Source organism: Strigops habroptila, chromosome 4 (genome assembly GCF_004027225.2).
Source record: "Strigops habroptila isolate Jane chromosome 4, bStrHab1.2.pri, whole genome shotgun sequence".
In the NCBI taxonomy this organism is placed as follows: Eukaryota; Metazoa; Chordata; class Aves; order Psittaciformes; family Psittacidae; genus Strigops; species Strigops habroptila.
Genome location: NC_046358.1, coordinates 16669819 through 16689729, shown reverse-complemented (window position 1 = coordinate 16689729; position 19911 = coordinate 16669819). Strand labels below are relative to the sequence as shown.

At 41.5% G+C, this 19911-nt stretch overlaps 1 protein-coding gene across 1 annotated transcript in view; it reads right to left on the bottom strand.

Moving 5' to 3' along the window:
• The window catches only part of PAPLN (papilin, proteoglycan like sulfated glycoprotein), a 50430-nt gene extending 44546 nt beyond the window's left edge, over positions 1-5884 (bottom strand). The window contains exon 1 of the mRNA XM_030483410.1: positions 5860-5884. Coding sequence (XP_030339270.1) covers positions 5860-5868 — 9 coding nt within the window. The 5' untranslated portion in view covers positions 5869-5884. The remainder of the gene's footprint in view (positions 1-5859) is intronic.
• Between the last annotated feature and the right edge of the window lie 14027 nt (positions 5885-19911).

Here is a 19911-nt window from a genome sequence, read left to right as displayed (position 1 = left end):
AATATTTGCCTGTTGCAATATAGATAAAAATTGCTTATAGTAAAGTTTAGCACATTCAGCATTAAAGCAGAAGTTGCCACTGCAATCGTGCTACTCGTGCCTTTTCAGAATTTCCTTCCCTTTCCTCCACTCCCAACTCCACTCCTCTTTAACACATCGTATCTCACTTGGTTGTTATATTTTTAGAAGTTTGGTTGAAGGAGGTGGCAAGTCAGAGAGGATGACGATATGTTGCCTAGTTATTCACTGGCATGGGTTTTTTTTAGCCACTGACTCAAAGTCTTTTATGTTTCAGTCACATTACATTTTCTAAAGACAGAATTATTTTTGCTTTGTTCTCAAAACCTCCAGTGTATCTTGGTCCAGCTTGCTTTTGTTTGCCTTGTCTACTGACAAGCATCTTTGAAGTTTTTGGTGGAAAAGTTAGAAAGGGAAAATGCATACAGCGAAAAGATGAGATGAAGGCAGGGAGAGAAAAGGGCACCATGGAGCAGAGATTGTGGATAGGGAAAAACCTCCTTTTACTTTGCTGGGAGATGAGTTGGGAGAGCATGAGAACCACATCACACAGCCCAGAAGAACTAAGAAACCAGTCACCCCTTCAGGCAGAGGAAATCACATTCAAGGTATTTCTTAATACGTATGTTTTCTTTCCCAACTACAGTAACAACCTTTTGTTTGACATTTTTCCAAAGAAAATCCTGGGCCTGATGTCCTTTAGGTTAGGGCAGATAAGCCAATTAATGTGCATGTGCCTGTTAAAGTGGGAGGATGCTGAATTTCCTTTGCCTTGACCATGCAGTGAGCCACATTCATAAAGAGCTGTCTACATAAAAAGCAGGGAGAAATGTTTATAAATGTGCTTAAATACAAGGCTGACTGAAAGGGCTTAGTAGGAAAGGAGAGAGAATAAAGAAAACCAAGACACAAGTTGTCTAAGTACAAGTTTTACGGAGATACTTTTACCATTGGTATCCAGATTTATTAATTAATTTTAAATACAAGCTAGGAGTAGAAGAATCCTGATCAAAAAAGTAATCCTGCTGAGATATACTTTTAGGCATATTATACATATTATGAAAGATAAACTTTAGCTAGAATAACTTTAAAATTCACCTTGTTAAATGAAAAAAAATAGTTACAAGAACTTAGTAATAAGCACAGCAGCAGAGCACCAGCTGGCTGGAGAACTGAGTAGTGGCAACATAAAAGCATCTTCCAGACTGCTCTATCAATAGGCTTTCATCTCAGCCTTCAGCCCGATTCATCACAGGCACATAAATCTGCACCGGGCCATCACTTAATGCGGTTGACCGAGACTGATAATGTTTTTACCGAGGAATTCTACAGTAATACCGAACTCAGCAGCACCTGGGAAAACTATAGCAGCCTTTTGCCATACAGTTTTAATCTGAATACAGAAATCACACAGAACTGTAGTTGAAAATGATCAGGTGCAAGAGCAGACTGTGAAACACACCGAAGTTCTAGCAAGACCTCACAACATACCATACTGGGGGGCAAGGAAGAGGCAGACTTGCTTCTTTCCCACTCTCCAAAATCCATAATGGAGTATTTAAGGTTCAGGTAAATGAAGCAGCATCTTCCAAGTAAATATGGTCACTATGCCAGCCCTTTGCAGGAGCTAATACAGTATTTGATGAAGACAATTTTCTGTCTACTTATTAATATCAGCTGAGATTCTATTTTCTGCAACCAGCCTTCCACTATTAGGTTTGCAGCTAGAGATTTATTATAAAGAGCAAAGATAGGATTCTGCTTTCTATTTTGGTACTCTCACTGTGCTTAGCTGTAAATTAAATCTGGGAGCATGTAGGGATAATGACAAATGCACACAGACTAATTTAGACAGTTAATTGCAAGAAGAAGTCACACACTGCCTATGGAAAATACATGACAAGGATATAATAACCCAAACACTAACATAGTTGAAGAAGAACGGCTAACAACCTTTTAAATGTACTACTGTCCCATCACAGCTCAAGCTTCACTTATATGAGTGATTTAGCTTGATCTGAAATACTACCCGACACTGAGCACTGCCGCTGTTTACAAACACATTAGCCAGCTGAGACTAATCCCTTCCACTTTAAATCTTGGAGAATTCTTCAGGAAAAGAAAGGATTTCAATGCTGGAAAATCACTTCCAATTTTATTTAACTTCCAGTCCATCCTAAATATAAACATGGCAATCTTCCGCATTGTGCAAGGGGTTAAAAAAGAAAAAAAAAAAACCTGTGTTATCTCAAAAGACAACTTCAACACAATGTGGTTTTTTCTGCCTCTCTTTGCAAGATCTACAGCTCTGCTCACTGACAGAATGTCAGCACTATGTTCAACAGTGTGCTTGGAGTGTACATAGGGAACACCTGTGTTCCCAAGCAAATTTATTTAAAGGTGACTAATAACATAGACAAGAAAACATGAGAGTATTTACCCTGAACCTCATGTGGGCTTTGATTGCTGCTGCCTCTACATTGTTTCTGGAACCCAAGATACTCTTTTTTAATAAAGCTAACTCACTTTTAAATATCTATATGTGTGTGTGTGTGTATCTCAGTAAACATGCCAAGCACACCACACTTGTATGGGTACCTCTCCTCCCTAAGGAATCACCCTTACTGGCTGTGATGCAGACAGACCTTCAGTGGTATGAAGCACGAATTCCCCCAGAGAAGTCAGAGTGCTTACTTACATTCCTCTGCAAGGGAAAGATGATGAACATGAAGAGAACTACAAGAAATGAAAAGGAAAAAAACAAACAAACCAACCCAAACTTTTGACTAACAAATTTAGAAGACAGAATGTGTGCTAGTGGAATTCAGGCTGCAGTCTCTAAAGATACAGCTCTAGCATCTTTCATCTGTCACTAAAAATTAACTTCATAAAAAAACTATCTTAGGAGGGTGCGATCGCACTGCAGTGCCTGGAGAGATCTCAAAAGAAGCACATGCTCGACTGTGTGATCACAGCAAAATGACAACAGTATAATCTATAAATAAATTGGTTCTTTGCTCTGAAGCTGATTTCTCCCACAGATGCCCAAACAGGAACTTCCAATTACTGCTTTAAGGGCTAGGCAGAGAAATATGCAATCCATGGATGGTACTTGTTTTCCCTGTCATCTCTGCATGCCAAGAAGGTGAGCTTGTTACTGTGTGAGAAAGCATAAACTAGTGGTTTGTTCACAGACTATGCATGTGAGCAGGTACCTACTCAAATCCTTTTATATTAAAGTCCCTTCTCAGACATCTAGTAACCATTATTTTTCGTTGTCCGAGATAAGACCAGAGCAAACCAGATCACATTTCAGATCCAAGAGTGTTAAAATATGAGACAGTGAAGCTGTATCCAGCAGAGTATCATTTCCAGTGAAATAAGCTCTTTTGACAAGTCCATCATACCACAGGCATAACTGCAAATGACTGCACTGGATCAGAGCAATCATCCATCACTGTCTAGGCTCAGAGACTATGCTGGGAACACTGAGGGGTTTATCATCAGTTTTGTATAATCCTTCCCACAGACCTAAGAGCAAAGCAACTTATTTCCCCTGGAGTTCACTGAGCATCAATATGCCACTAGGAGAATATTTCCCCCTTTACTCAGCTGATGATGAGCCTATAGCATGAATCATGAGGACTACTGTAACTGCATCCTATGCATTCTAGGTGTTGTTCGTATACAAAACAGCAGCTCTCATTGTTTGCTGTGTATTGATGAGTCACAAGTTACATACATGAACTAATACATTGGTTAACATTTTATTAACATATAAAGCCCCCCCGAACAAAGAGAAAGCCTTCTGGCAGCCTAAGCCTTACCTGTTCTGAGGCCTCACTTAACACTGCTTACAGAAGACGAGGCCCTCAACCAAGACTGGACAGGCTTTTCCCCCAGGTTCCCTATTTTAACAGAACATCTGTGTTATTTAAGAATAAATTTTGTTCTTTTAACTCAAACTCAAGTACTACCAAGAAAACCAGTTGCAACAACACAACTTCTTTCCTGTTTCCTAAACCCTTTTGACAAGTCAGGGCACAGCCATTCGCATAGACTCCAGCTGAATCTTGGTGCCTAATTTTTGAGGCAAGTAACCCCTGAAGCAACTAGATTAGATGAGCTCTACCAGCATTCTCTTTTACCAAGCTGGTAAGCAGCTGCATCCGAGAAAGCCCATCCCCAAAACAAAGATACATGATGATCTGCATCAGAAGTTACATTAATTGAACAGCAAGATCTGAAAACATCCATTCTCTAACTCCTCTTTAGCATAATGATTGCTACTTTCCCTTAAAATTAAGACAATTTAGTTTTATACTTAATATTATTTTAAATACATATACACAGAGACAACAGCAAACAAAAACCTACATCATTGCTTGAAAATCACCTCACATTGTTTAACACTCACCTTTTCTGAAATGTTGGAGTGGACTGTTTACTAGCAAACGGATTCAGAATATGCAAATGCTACAAAGAACCTGTCCTAACCCCAGCATTTCTGTGAAGCCATCAAGCATTTACACTCATGATGCAAGCTATTTTAAAACCGAATACCTCTGAGGTGTCAGGATGCTCCACAGTATGTGAGAACCTGAGAATATGCTTGAAAAAAAAGTCTCAATTATCTCACACTGGACAGGAAAATATGCTAAAAGTAAAACTTCAAGAGATAGCAAATTTGCTCTGTTTTATTTTTTTGCATTTTATTATTGATTTCATTTACTAACATAAATATTACTTTAAGCTAGTGCCATGTAGAAGACACATGGTCCTACCTACCTTTGTTCCACATCACAAACACCTCCTTTTGCTCCCTGTAACAGCAGAGTGTTTGTCCTGAATGTCCACACACACACAGCTGTGCAGCACATTGACTCATCAACATGCTGCATCTCAGGAAGAATGTTTTTTTCATGGCTGCACTACCTAAAGACACTGGGAAATGCTCTGGTGTTGCAGAGGGTGGTACCTCTCATAAGAAGCCAGGAAAAAAACATTTAAGTTGCAAGCCAGCTTACAGAAAAGCTGTTGAAGGGCCCTCATAAGTACAATGCAGAAGAATAAAAAAAAACCTCCAAGTCTTATGAAGACACTTCCAAAAGTAATAAGCAAAGGTGTTTACAAACCCTTTTTAAGGTCTCTACAGTCAGACCTAAAGAAACATACCATCTCCCTAAACTCCTGTACTAACACCAGTTATTCCTAGTCCTGGGAACAACATTGGAAACCTTAATCAAAGCTTTGAAAGCAGTTTTTAAATCAACAGCTCCTCTATCTCCACCTGACCACGTACAAGGAACACCAGAGCATCAGGCAAATCTATACCCCTCTACATTGCTATTGGCCCATTACCATTTCCATGCCAGGACAGGTCCCTGAAGCTGCCTTTTTGGCCTGTCTCACACACCAGACTTCCTCAGGGATAAGAGATCCAGTCCTGCAAACCTCCCCTTTCACAAACAGGTCTGTTGGCTCTGACAGCATCATTTGGCTGGGCCTCCCAAAGGATCCCACCTCATACAGCTGAAAGCAATGCAAGATTGATTAGGAGACACTCCCTCCCCTCAGCACCTGCTAGCACAGGAACAGAAGCAATTGAGCACTCAGGGGTGATAGTTAGGGGGTATAAGAGTCTTAGCACCCTTTTATTGCAGGCAGGATTTTATTCCAAAGCACCTATGTCTGACTCCCCCAGGCTCATCCAGCATCTTATCAAACTGGTAATATTCCTTCTACTCCCCTGTTCCACGCAAGCACAATGTTAGGAACAGTAGTTTTGATTACATTAAGTCTCGGTGTAATTAACTGTGAGTAAAAGGGATTAATGTTCACCAAGTACATAGAGTGTCTTCCTCCCTCCCTTCTAGGAAATACAGTTTTGCAGTCATAAGGACCCTGGTCTCTCCTCTCCCCTGTACTCTTTTAACTTAAGAAAAAAAAGAGTGGGAAGTTAAAAATGGTTTAAAAATGACAAACAGCACTGAAAAGACTAAGCAAAAATAGATATCCAGGTAGAGGGATCAGGAGACAGCCCAGAATACAAAGTCAACTCTTACCTTCTGTGTGAACCTGTAAAAGGCAAGTGCAAAACTTGGAGATACTTGCACCGCTTTGCAGCCAATCTCGAAAAACCACTTTCTTATGTTCTGGTTCAAACAGTGACTCTTAAGTGCTCTTCTCTTCAGCTTCTGTTTGGTTACTAATCCTTACTGCACAGGAAAAGGAGAGTTATATTTCATTTAACCCCTTCAGCCACTGTTTCTTCACAAGAGTTTTCGGCTTTGCTTGGGAAAGCCAGAGTTGTAAGCATGCATGCTTTGGGATTCTTTCTAGCTCCTGTAGTCCGTGTGTGAGCACACACATTAGCTCTAAACTGTGCCTTAAGTTACTGCAGGGGTGGGGCCCTTTGTAGCTAGTTTTAATTTAGCTGTAGGCAGCATATCAAAAGAGAAACAGTTATCCACAGATCCCTTCAGTATTCATCTTCAGTGAGTTCCCAACTCTACAAGAAAAATTATTTAACTTAAGTTTAAATAAAAGCCTGAATCACAGTTCCAAGATAAGCTTTTGACCAAAGAATGTTTGAACTTAAAGACAACTCACAGCTAGATCTGGCTCTAGGCAGAGCTAAGCAGATCCCCAAGGTCTGAAAACACTAGCACAGATCTGAATTTAACCAGAGACAATAGCAGCTCAGGTTTCTCTATTTTTTCCTCTAACAAATGTCATGCAATTCAGAAAAATCTCATGAAGAAACAGTTTAGGAATTGAAAAACTGTTAAGGGAAAAGGAATCTAGTTGGACGCATTACAAGGAAAAACTTGTGCTTTTAATCATGTGGATACTAGAGGAATCATTGCATAACAAGTTATGTGTTGCTGCTGTTGTTTTATCTTGAAAACAGATAATTCCACCCTACTGATTTTGTCCTCTGCTTAGCAGAAAACAAATAAATGTTGAAATACAGAGACCACTGATCTATAAAAATAATTCTGATCCAGCAATTATAACAGCTACCAGCATTTCAACTCTACTTAATATTATGACTGAGGTCTCCAAGATTATGAGAATAGTTTTAAAGTCTTCAGTTTGGGTTGGTCTTTTTGTTTGCCTTCCAGTTTCAGAGACCTCTTTCCATCAGTAGTTCATTTGAAACTATGAGAAACAGAACCTTGCTTTCAAATGGAAAGACAAAGCTTCGACCTTCAGGTAACTCCATGTGCTGGATCTTCCAAGGAAGACACCAAGGTGTGCAATGAAATCTCCACTACCCTCTTCTTGGCCACACTACTGCTTTAGATGTTAAGAAGAGACAATATCCTTGGCAACTGCTGACTTTTCATCCCTGCTGGTCAATCCCTGTCTGGCAACTAGCCACAAAAGATACACAGTACTCAAATCCTACTGTTACAAATCCCACAGGGGACAGAGTTTGAATAAAAGTCACATCTTTTCTACACACAAAAACAATCCCGTGCTTCCCTGTCCAAGCTAACTCTGACATGATAAAAAAGGATAAACCCTAATAGGAAAATCAACACAAAATGGCAACACCTCCACCAAGAAGCAGGAGAAACCCAAAAGGTTGAAAGATACAACATACCCCAGAAGAATGTTCAATGGTGGTGCTGACGCACGGCTCCCTATGCTGCCCATGTGAGGAAAGACAACAATTGAACATTGTTAATGGCTAATTAAGGAAATAGAAATTATTGTCTCACCCCTTTAGACTCAAATTTTCCTTTAAGAAAATAAATTCAGGCCTTGGCCCAAGCTGTGGGCTCTCCTTTTCCATCAGAAAGAAGTTAGATCAATGCATGTTTTTTCTTCATCCACCCATACTCTCAACCGGCCATTGGCTACTGCCTTCCTGCTAGCTGCCACAGTTATATCCTAAAGTTCATGATATCTGAACAGAAGAAAACCTGAACCTTTGACCTTATGTGAATAAATTACACTTTCAAATCAATTTAAAGCTTTTAGAGCCTGTATCATTGACAAGAAAAGGCTCAAAATCCAATTCAAAAAGTTCAAAAGCTAGTAGGCAAAAACCCGACCAGCACTCCAGATGAATTTATAAGTACCTGATTCTTAAGATTTCTTCTCACAGCAGCAGGGCCCTCAATGAATGTTTTTTGGAAATACCAAGCTTAGTAATGTTCTTGTGGTTCTTGTGTTCTTGTTGATAGTTAAAACTACAAGGGAGTTCAGATGGGGAAAATGTGACTGCTCATGTTGGAATCTAGCCAGGATACATCCAAAAAACAGCTGTGCCTACTGCATTAAAGCAGATACTGCGTAAACACATCTGGATTAATTTTTAACCCCATAAAGACTTAATAACCAACCTCCTGAAAGGAGCTGAAATAAAACGAGAAGTAACCAGACTTTTACCACAACTAAGCAACATGAAACATTGAAGAAATTCCTTTTACTAACAAAAGGAAAGAAAAATCTGCTAATACTTCCTGGTTCTAGTAGAAACATGACAAAATCAGAAGCTATTAGTGTGAGATTTGAACTTGAGGCCAGTCCTTACCAGGAAAAAGACAATGCAAATATGAAGCAAAACTTTGTCCTGTAGTTCCACAGAAACTACGTGTGTACTGCATGTGTACCTTTTCTCTGGGAGAAAGGACATGATCCCTGTGTTGAAATTGTTTTCAACCACTACCATTTAGTGAAACTAAGATAACCCACTGATTCGTTTCTTGATAAAACACTCACAGTCCACTACGAAGAGAATACAGTCAGGACCACAAGCATTTGCCTCTTGCCACTATTCTATCCAGTGGCTAGCTTGGAGGCAATGGCATCAACATCATCGAGGAGAAACAGTGAAGGTGATGGATAGTGTTGAACAAGATATCCCTTCTAATCTCATCAGTGAAGTGCTTTTGGCAAGAAGCAATCTCTACAGGAGCTGTGATACTGGGATTGCAACACTAACATGGCCAGAGATCAGTACTAACACTTATGCTTTCTCTTTAGTTCTACTCCAGAAGTACCTTGAAAGGAAACAAACTACCAGGATTCCTTACTGCCAGAGACTGTTTTCAGATTATCTAAAGTTCTGCATGCTTTACTGGACACAGCTCCAGTCTAACTAGTTCTGGCTGTCTAACAGTTATAACATTGTTGTGGGTTTACCTTGGCTGGTCACCAGATGCCCACCAAGCTGCTCTATCACTCCTCATCCTCAACAGGATAAGGGAAGAAAGTATGATGGAAAAACTTATCAATCACAATAAAGACAGGGAGATAGTCACCAGTTCCTGACATGGGCAAAACTACTTGACTTTAGGGAAATTAATAAGTGAGAAATAAGAAAAAAAAACTAAAAACACCTGCTTTCCCCACCTCTCTGTCTTCCCAGGGGGGAATGTCACTCCTAACTCTTCTACCTCCTCTCCCCTCCTCTTGAGCAGCATCCAAGAAACTCAGACAAGACTCACAAACCCTCCAGAAGAGAAGCTGGTCTCAGTAGCTTGAGCATTCACCCAAGGAAGTGAAGGATATGTGTTCAGTTTGTTTAGGAGATCTGAACCTCCCAGGAGACTACTGTGATCAGGAAACCATGGCATAGCAACACATTACAAACTGGTATTCTTGATCACTCCCTTAGTCATTTAGCCAAAGAGCAAGGATCAGCAATGTTATGATTATGGCTGGGTCACATGTTTAAAAATGGGATGTTTGCCTTGTTTTGCTTTCAGATTAATATCCAGTTTCTTAGGTAAGTGCAATAGCCTAACCAAGGGCAGTGGAGAGCCATTCACATACTTTAGCCTGCTACTTGGGGCATTTTACTCAGGGGATATGCTCAAATTATTCTGAGCACAGGGTAACATTGAACAGCAGTCTGACATCCCAAGTAAGTGTGCTGATGCCTGAATAAAGAGGTCAAGAAATAAAGGTCTCTGGGATGTCAAACCAAGTTCACTGCTACTGGGGACACTATAGCATATCTCTCCTTCCATCAACTGCACAGGGTCTGAAAACAGGAGGCTTTGTTCTTCAGGAAAGAATGCATCTTTTTACATACTGATTTTTTTCTTGTTATTTTTTAAAGAAAAGGCAGAAAAGTAAAATTCAATTCAATCAGAACTAAGCTTTTGCCAAACATGAATAGTGTGGCAATAACTCCATTCTTCCCAGGTTCTCACTCACTATCACAGGATAGGCACATCATTTAGCCCTGTGAATCACAGCCTCTCAGTACACAGAATGAACCCTTGCCAATCCTTCAGGAAAAGAAGCTCAATGTTCAATTTCATGTTCAGGAGACATTGCAAAGTCCTTAGAGGAAAGGTGGAAAGCATATTACACACAAATGAGGTCTGCTGACAACTTAAATGCATCAAAACCAGTTATCCTCTTGCAGCAACTCTTGTACTGGCCATTACTCATGAACTCTTTCAAGTGCTGAGGACTGTTGCAGGAGTTGTATCCCTGTGCAACTTTTGCACAGATCCCGCTACTAGCAGAGACAATTTTATTGTGATTTGCCAGCATGCAGCCACTGAAGTCAGCAATGCAAGAGAGCAAACTGGAGTAAGATGTATGGAAAACAAACTCCAGTACTGATAGGATTATTAGTACATAACTCGAAAGACCCCAAATCAGGGCTTTGGGGACTGCAAAATTGTCACTACAGAGAACTAGACACATACAGACCTAGACCAGACTTCTGAAAAAATCACCTTCTACATTGTATTCACATTTTCCATGATTTTTAGTCTAGAGAATCAAACTCCATCTGCTGACCTCCACAAGTTCTCCTGGAGACACTGTATTTTTTAAATCTGGAGATCTTTCCAAAGGTAGGTTTTCATGAGCAGTGATAGGTAATAAGTGTCACATAGGGCTCATTCACCTTTTTTATTCAGGGGCCTTAGAGCCGTGCTTTCTTAAAGTTTTGGGGACTTTTAGTCCACTTTTGGGAGGTTTTCCTCTTGTTTTCCTAGCTGCACAAAAGCAGCTCACTTTTGCTTGTTCAGTGAGTACTCCCCAAGAAATTTATGCTTCTCTTCACTTACACTTACAAACCTCAAGATACCTCTAGCTTCTACTTTTGATTCACCAGCAGAGTTTCTCGCCCATTGTGAGGTACTAGCCCCGGATTCCCATCCATCAGCTCATATGCTCTTATGCATAATTCAGTATCCTCCCCCTCACCCAAGAACATTCTTGCTGAAGGTCAGAGAAAGGGAAGAATTGGCTTCATTCCTATCCAGTCTCCCTTCTTGCAGACTTCCACATAATGCAACCCAGAACAGTGAAAAGCAATGCAATTATCAGTACTTTGCTATAATCTGCTCCAGAAACAGACCAGATCACAGGCACTCGGTCTGGCTGAGTCCTCTTTTCTTAGTCCCTTCTCAATTACTAAGCCAATTCTCTCCAAGAGAGCCTTCAAATAAATTGGCTTTTTGTATTCAAAGAATTAGACACCTCTCTTCATCCCCTTCCAAGATGAAGGAAATGGTAAGCCTGTCACTTCATATTTATTTTGATTCTCACCCAAATCAGGCAAGACTTTTATTCAGGCCAACTTTATGAAGAAGCTGATGATGCTACACAAGTTTCAGCTCTTCATCCTTCGGGCATTTAAAGAAGAAAAGCAGCACACACGGATAATGTTGGTGTTCAAAAAGCAAAAACAACTTCAAAGTGCTGTGACTAATTCCATGCAAACTTTGTTCTGAAAGGCACTCCAACACACTGCACCTCAGTATACAAGTGAAGGCACCAATCCATTGCTAAGACTATACTTGGATACACAAATATTTTTGTATAAAAACCAGAGGACCTTCATGTAATGGAACATACGTCAATTTTAAAGAAGCCCAACTACTCCCAAGTTTAACACATGGAAGCGAAACCAGGACACAACTGACTCTATTGGAAGGGAAGGGGTGTTATATTAATTTTTCCTAGCATTGGATAATGCATCCAGGCTTTTGAATGTTCCACCTCAAATCTTAGGATATTTGAATTAAATCATTTTCACAGCTTTCTTTAAAATTAGACACTTTGAATCCTGCTAATTAAGAAACTCATCATTAGGACACTGCAATCCCATTTTCTTTTCCTGTATCATGGATTTAAATATTACGTAGGGTGAACTTGGCAGCCACACAGAGAATCTCATTTAGAGAGATTAACCTGGGAGCACAGAGAGATCTGGAGGGTCTCCATTAGTCCATTCCTTGCTGCACAGGATTTAAACAGGAATAATTATATTTAGCTAGCATACACATACTCAAAAAATAAAATATACATGCACTACATGAGGCAATGCCTTATACACAACAGGCGCTCCCTCAGCTGTTTATTTTCCTTTTATTGTTGGTTTTATAGTTTAATGATATATAAAAAATAGGAGAAACCACAGGTGGTAAGCAGATTTGAGCTGGAGAATTCATTTCAAGAGAAAACATTTTTGGTTTTTACACAAACAAATATAGTGATTAATGTTAATTTCTTGTGCTCCCCAAGCTGTCACTGGTGAGCGAAGGGTCAAGGCTTGTCATTTGTATTCAGAATACATATGAAGACATAAAGGACAGTCTCTGATCTACCAAATGTTTTCCAGATATTCCAATCTGCTCCACCCAAAATAGCAAAAAATGAAAGTCTAGATCACACAAATTTAACAAAACATGTTGTCAAGGCTCCCACTTAACAGCGATTCACAGAAAAAGCTATCCCCCATGGACATCCCAGTGCTTTGTTTGCCACACAAACAACAGCTCTCTGCTCAGAAGGTCTGGCCCAGAGCTCAGTCAAATTAATGGCAAGATTTTAATTTCCAAAGGCTTTTGATTAGGCCCAGACTAATGTGGTGGGGAGGGTGGAGATGGAGGGGGCAGAGAAGGAACAATAACTAGCTATTTCCAGGCATCATCTCAGTATTCTTAGTAACAAAACTACAATTATTTTCACCAGTGCTGGACTGAGTCTTAAAAGAAGGTCTTGCTGAACTGTTCTGCCCCTGCCTGAATCTCCATGGGGAAACCAAAGCAGCCAGGTCTCCCTTTCCCCCTGGGCTGAGTTCCTGCTCTCAGTGTGGTTAGTCCCCTCTGCACCCACACAGTGTGCCTGGGCTCCTGATGCCACACAGACCCTGAGCCCCCCAGGGATGAAAACAGCTTCTCTGTTTGGGAGAAGTCCCAAATGTCAGCCCTCATGGGGAAGGGGAACTTGCTGGGCAGAGATACCCATACAGCAAAGCTTTGGAGGGAAGAAGTAAGCTGGATACATCAGCCAACATGAAGAAAGATTCTCCTGGAAATATTCCAGCTATTCTCCATTTAAACATTCAGGATTTTTCTCTCAGCACTCCCTCCACACTCCCCCCAAGATCTCCCGCTATTGACTGTGGAGCCAAAAGTCACCTGCTGTAAGCTGGACTTGGCACTGACTATCCCAAATGCTGCTTAGGAGAGACAAGAGAAAAGTTGAAAGGGAAACCTCTGACAAGCAATTCTCACCCCCATGCCCCACATACATTTATCCCTCCTAATTCCTGTTCCAGTTATACACACTACTTCTGCTTCAAAAAAGTAAATCTAGTTCCAAAACACAGCTCTTTGGTTAAAAAAGTGTTATATTCAGCAGAGCTTTAACTCTAGCATACTAAACATGGAGTCATTAGGATTTAACACTCTTGTAATGAAACTTGAAACTGAAACCTTTCCAGTTCTTATACTTCACTTTGGAATTGGAAGCGGACAACACCAACTGTAATAGCATTAAAGATCCTCTGGACCAACATGCCCTTGATAGCAAGTACTTGGAAGCATGAGGCACGTCATAAGCTCTTGCTGATGTCTTGCAGCGTCAGGCAGCTAAGAAGCTGACACCCTACTGAGGACAGCATCACAGCCTCACTGTGCGACAGAGAAAGTTAGCAACAAAACAGCAATAGGGGCTGTCAAGACGATGATCCTTCTCTCCATCTCTGCAGATTCTCACAGCACAGCTCTCTCCAGTGGCTCAAGGCAGATACAGTTCTTTTCCCAGGCTCTGTCCTTGTGCAACCCCCATGGGGCATGAGAAGGTGCCCAGATCCTGGCAGCCGTTGCTGTATGCCTATGGCTCAGATCTCTGACAAGGGATTGTGGAATGAGATTTCCCTCCCAGCATAATGAGGTATTTAGTCATTAACAAAGGAGCCTTCTAGGGCAGAATTCCAGCTGCGACTGAGATCTTGCCTCCACAAAGAGATGGTTTTTTCCAGCACACAGGTTTAGTCTGAGAAGGAAGGGAAAGGGTTGTTTTAAAATACCAATCCAGGGATTTTCGGTTGCAGAGGTTGAAGGTTTCTGTTTACTCTTAGATCAGGTTAAGAAATCTCTTGCTTCTCTTTCCTGCCACTTCACAGCTGCCGGTTGAGCTTCTGTGCTTGCCGCTCCTTTGCCTCAAAGGCAAACTTGGTGTCCTGCAGCTGGGCAATGGCCTCCTTGGCCTCCTTCAGGTCCTGACAGATGTGCTCATACTTCTCCGTCAGCTCCCTGTTCTCTCGGCGCAGCTCCTGCACCACCTGGTTTACCTCCTCTGTCTGCTTGGTGCAGTGGATCTTTAGCTGCTCTACCTCAGAGAGCATGATCTCCATGTTCTTGACCAGCGACTCCAGTTTTTCTTTGGACATGGTGTCAGGATCGGTTCTGCTCAGCCTGCCCAACCCAAACCCGAAAGGGACAAAGAAAGCCACCCTGTGTAACATGCACCAGGAAGTCTGGCATTCACAGTCTTGTGGTCTCTTTTTATACTCCCTCCTGCTCATCCTCCTCCCTTCTCTTTCCTTCCTCAAAGTGTCTCTAATCTTCTTTGCTTGGTTAATCTACTTATTTTTATTGCCCTGTAGAAATCTACTGAAGGGCTGACAACCCCACAGTAACATATGTGCTGTGCAGCAAAAGCCAGAGCAATAATGAGCCTCTATGCAGCCTGCCCATAGAAAAACAGCTTTCATCTGAAGAATTCTCTTGAGAACCTCTTGCAGAGCCCATTAAAGTACAAAGAAACCTCTTCAAGCCAGACGCCTACTCCAGTCTTGCACACCCAGTCCCAAGAGCACAGCATGACTTTCATCTTGCATATATCGAGGTACACAGGCTTACAACAATATAAGCCAAATATAGGCAAAGAAGAGAATGAGCCTCAGTTTCTTTTCCTCTCTTCTAATCTTGGGCAAGATAGAAGGAACAAGCTCTATCCAACTTACTCCACAATAGCCAGTACCCCATCTTCTACTGAAGGAGTTCACAGTGGTTATCACAATCAGTGGCAATGACAGTTACTGGGCTATGTACCAGATGAAGGTGGCTTGTGTTCTGTTAGGGACAAGCAGGCTCAAGATTTTAGTCACTGATACCCCTCCTCTCTCTTCAGCTCTACCGGTAACATTGGCCCCAGAAATTACACAAAAACTTGTTCCTGGACACATGTGCTACCCACAACAGAGTCTGGAACTGCTGCTGAACACTGCTGTGAACCTGTGAGGATCAGGACTGAGACATGCCAGCCTGACCATACACTGATGGCTCAGGTCACAGCAGGCAGCAGGATGATCTCAGCAGCCACAAGGGATTGAGAGAGTCTGGCCGACTTTCTGAAGTTTGACCCAGACTTTCTTATGTCTCCAGTTAATTAATGCACTTCCTAGACAATAAGAATCATTAATTAGCTAGGGATCTGATGTAACAACACCACCCCTGAGAAACTGGCTGAAAAGAAGGTGGTGTTGCATGTGGCTCTCCAGGAAAAAACCCATGCAATTTAGCACTGATTGTCTGGTCAGAGGGCATAGACCACAGCAGAGACAAGAATACAGGCTTGCCCTTGGACAAATTGCAAAGTCTGGACAGAAAAGTGTGTCTCTCTCCTTCCGCCCCACATCAGGAACATTTCTCCCAGGCTGAGGCTGCACCTTTTTAAAAGCCCTCAGCCTGCTGTACACACCCACAGAAATGCAGTGTCTTTTTTGCCATCTATCACACACAGACACAAAATCATAGAACGGTTAGGGTTGGGAAGGACCTTAGGATCATGTAGTTCCGACCCCCCTGCCATGGGCAGGGATGCCTCACACTAGATGTCACTGTACTCGCCTCACACAATTATGTTCGAGTGCACAGTATTGTAAAATGGCCTGTATTCTTGCATGGTGTTTTGCAATTCCAGTTCCTTTAAAAAAGACCCCTAAGGAAGATCCTGTAATCCCATCACACACATCCAGTACCATGTTGAGAGAGAATACACATGTTCACATGCATGGCTCCCACAAATACATGTTTCCTCCATTTTCCTCCACAAAACATTGCTTTTTTTTTCAGTTGTGGAGAGTTTCAAAAGCTTCATCCCACAACTCATTCCCCCTTTTCCCACGCTAGGCTCAGAGAAATGAAGCTTTTTCTTCCAGGGTATTTTACATCTCCTCTAGCACTGGATGAAAACACTGCTGGACACTGGCCAAGCTCTGACAGTGTTCAAAGGCCTGGGACTTCTCACAGCTGGAGGTTGAAGAGTCACTCACAAAGCCAGCCATCCTACTGCCTCGCACACAAGTGCACCAGCAGAGCCCTCTCATGCTGGCAGATGGAGTGCTTTGCACCACACTTTGAAATGAGCAGAAAGAGTGACATCCTTCAGATGAAAAGGGAGTGGGAGAATCTAAACATAATTAGAATATGTCCTAAAGTCCTTGAAGAAACATTTGTACTGGCTGTCAGCCCAGATCCCATGTGATGCACATGGCACTGGAATAGGCTGGAACATGCTGCAGCATTACAAAACAGCAGGTCTTCATTAGTGAGGAATCTTCCCTGTCTCCACAACTGTACACACTGCACTCAAGCATTTTAAATCAAGCAGAATTACAATGATGTGTAAAGGGAGTGCCACAGAGGTCATTTACTTGGATATTAGTAATTGATACATCACGTCTCACTATCTTACTCTCAAAATTATTGAAGTTGCCTTGGATACAGGCAGAATCTTGGCAACAGAAACTGGGTAAGAGACACTACTGAAACAACAATGTAGAATGAAAACAAGGAGTAGCATGAGAGGAGTTTCTCTCCTCTCATAAAAGATGAGAAAGATGGGAATCATTACTAGGCTTGGTTTAATCCAAAATATTCTTTGATGAAGTAAGAAATAAGAATTAAAGACATGCTCATGAAAATTGCAGTGGGAGAATGATGCAAAAATCACTAGAGCTAGCAAAATACAGTAGTGAGAGTCTAACATGAGCTGTAGTTCCTTACCTTCAGTCAGTACTAGACTCTACTGTTACAGAAGAACTGGAGGCAGAGCTAAACACTGGCAAGAGTGAATTCATCTGGGAAAAATGCAGAACAGCATACCTGAGAAAAACAATTCAAACCACAAGAATTCAGCACACAAGGACACACAGCAAACAGAAGTGTTGGGGAAGGAGCATGTTAGATGGACATCTGTGGCATGACATAGCAGGGGAAAACAAAACAACACTGCTAGGCTCCATTACATTGAGGCATTGCACCATAGGGGGACGAAGTACCTTCAGCTTCTCCCTCCCTCCACCCCATTGGAGGGGAAATGTAATGTTTCCTTCCAGCCATCTTGTTATTAAGGGGCCAAAAAATGTTTGAAACTTAGACAAGTGTCCAGAGAAGATGCTGATTTCAAAACACGCAGACTCTAGGAACCAGGTTTAGGAAGAAGGATCGAACACTGCATGGCAAGATATTTCTAGGGCTGTTTTGCAGTCATGCCCATCCTCTGCACATTCGAGGGAAGACAGCTCAGCTGGAAGAATGCTTCTATAATTATTAAGGGCCCAACTGTCCAATTGCCATTTTGAGAACATTGGTGATTTCTACGCACTCAGCCAAATGGTGCCTGTCTTGTGATTTCATAGCCATGTTAAATCAGGAAAACTTGATGTTAAACTTCTCACTAGAGTACACGCTACATTTATTGAGAGACACCATTGCTAAATCTATCAGCCTTCTCCCATGTGTTCTTCCTCTATTCTACCTTTCCCTCATGCACACGGATTTGAGATATCTGAAAGCAGGAAAGGCAGAGTGGGATAAGAATAAAATGGGAGCAACCACTGGGAACACCCACTCCTGCTTTCGTGTATGGCAGGAAAATTGTAGGAAGTGGCAGAGGTGGAAGTGAAACTTCCCATGATAGCTGGAAGCTACCACATCTGACTGCATACCACACAGCTATGCTAGTTTTAGTACTAGAAGCAAATGACAGGATGGGGCTGCCAAGCTGAGGACAGTTCATGTGAGACATATTTGTGTCGTCTTCACAGATCTCTGAGCCAGAAAGAATCAACTGTTCCTCTCACCCAGAGGCACACACAAGGCAGAAATGCAGGTTTCCTATCATGTGCATACCTCAGAGTCTGAAGAGGAGATGCAAAAATCATACCCCTTAAGTATCAGTCTGAAAGCAGACCACAGGCATTCCAGTTTCTAGCTTAATTCAAAGGGGTCCTAGGAACATTTGTGGAATACATCAATAAGCTACCTCACTCTCCCTCTGGGGTTTTCACAGCAACACAAGGGGGAAAACTCGCTAGACTAGATTTTCAAATGGGAAGAAAAAAACTGCAAACCCCAAGAAGAATGGCTTTAAATAACTGCTCAGGCTGACAAAGCAAACCACTTGGTATAAACCCTGCAGAATAAAAAGTAAAGCTACAAACCACATACCTCATCTTCTCAGGTACATACTTATATTGCTGTACCTATTTCTAGTTTTACCAGCCACAGACATGAACATCCAATGCAATGTTCGCAGAACTGTAGTGAGAGACAGCACTTGACTTGTCTCATAGTCTCATAGTAGCTAGTTTAAGGTTATCATTCCCAGCTAGCAATGGTCACTATTTTAACAATTGAGATATATAGTGTGTTACTAACTCTAGTGATAGTGTTAGAGCTCTCCACACTGTTTTCTCTTGCAGCCTTTTTACAGATCGCTGGTTTATCCCCAGTGGCATGTCCAGCAGCCAGTGCAGTATGCACAAGCTCTGTGTTCCACCATCTAGGAAGTCCATTTGGGTAAATGCATTATGCAAACAAACTCATTACAAGCTTTAGCATAAAGAGCACTCATCTCTATAATTATAGTAAAACTATTTGGAAAAAAAAACCCCACTTAAAGAGCAAGCAGCAGTGGAGACGCTGAATATTCCTGTAACAGAGAGTGGGAGACATTTGTAACCAGCTGTTCAATTTGTTTCCAATAAAAGACAAACACCATTGCTACATGTGTCAAAATACTCAGCACTAAGACATTGACATAATGATGATCTCATCCTGCAGAGCTTAGAGACTATTGATAAAATCCGCTTTCTTACTAAAACATGAGATATAATTTTAGCTACTATTGTAAGTATTAATCATATTTCATGCAATTTGGCAGAACTTGAGCTGGGCATAAAGCTACATGATTTACAAGTTCTGATGTAAAATACTGCACCAAAAGGATACCCACCTAAAATTATGATCCTTGCATAAAATAGAATAATATGCCTCAATATTCTGAGTGTCCAGAGAGGTATTAAGGAATCGAGATGCCTTTTTCCATTCTGCTCCCATCTACTCACCAGCCAGATCAAAACACTTCAGAATTAATTTAGTATAATATAGCTCAGTAAAGAAAACTTGGTACCTTTAACACAGTTATCCTCAAACCAGAATGATTTCTCCTTAAGAAATTATTTGGGTAGTATAAATGCCACAGCAGGATCCTTAGACTGTGCCCCATTTGGAGGGTGTCCACTGCCTCCTCCCCCCCCTCCAATACCTGAAATCAACACTGAAAAGGAAGGGGAATGAGGAAGGAAACACCTTCCCCATCCCCCAGTGC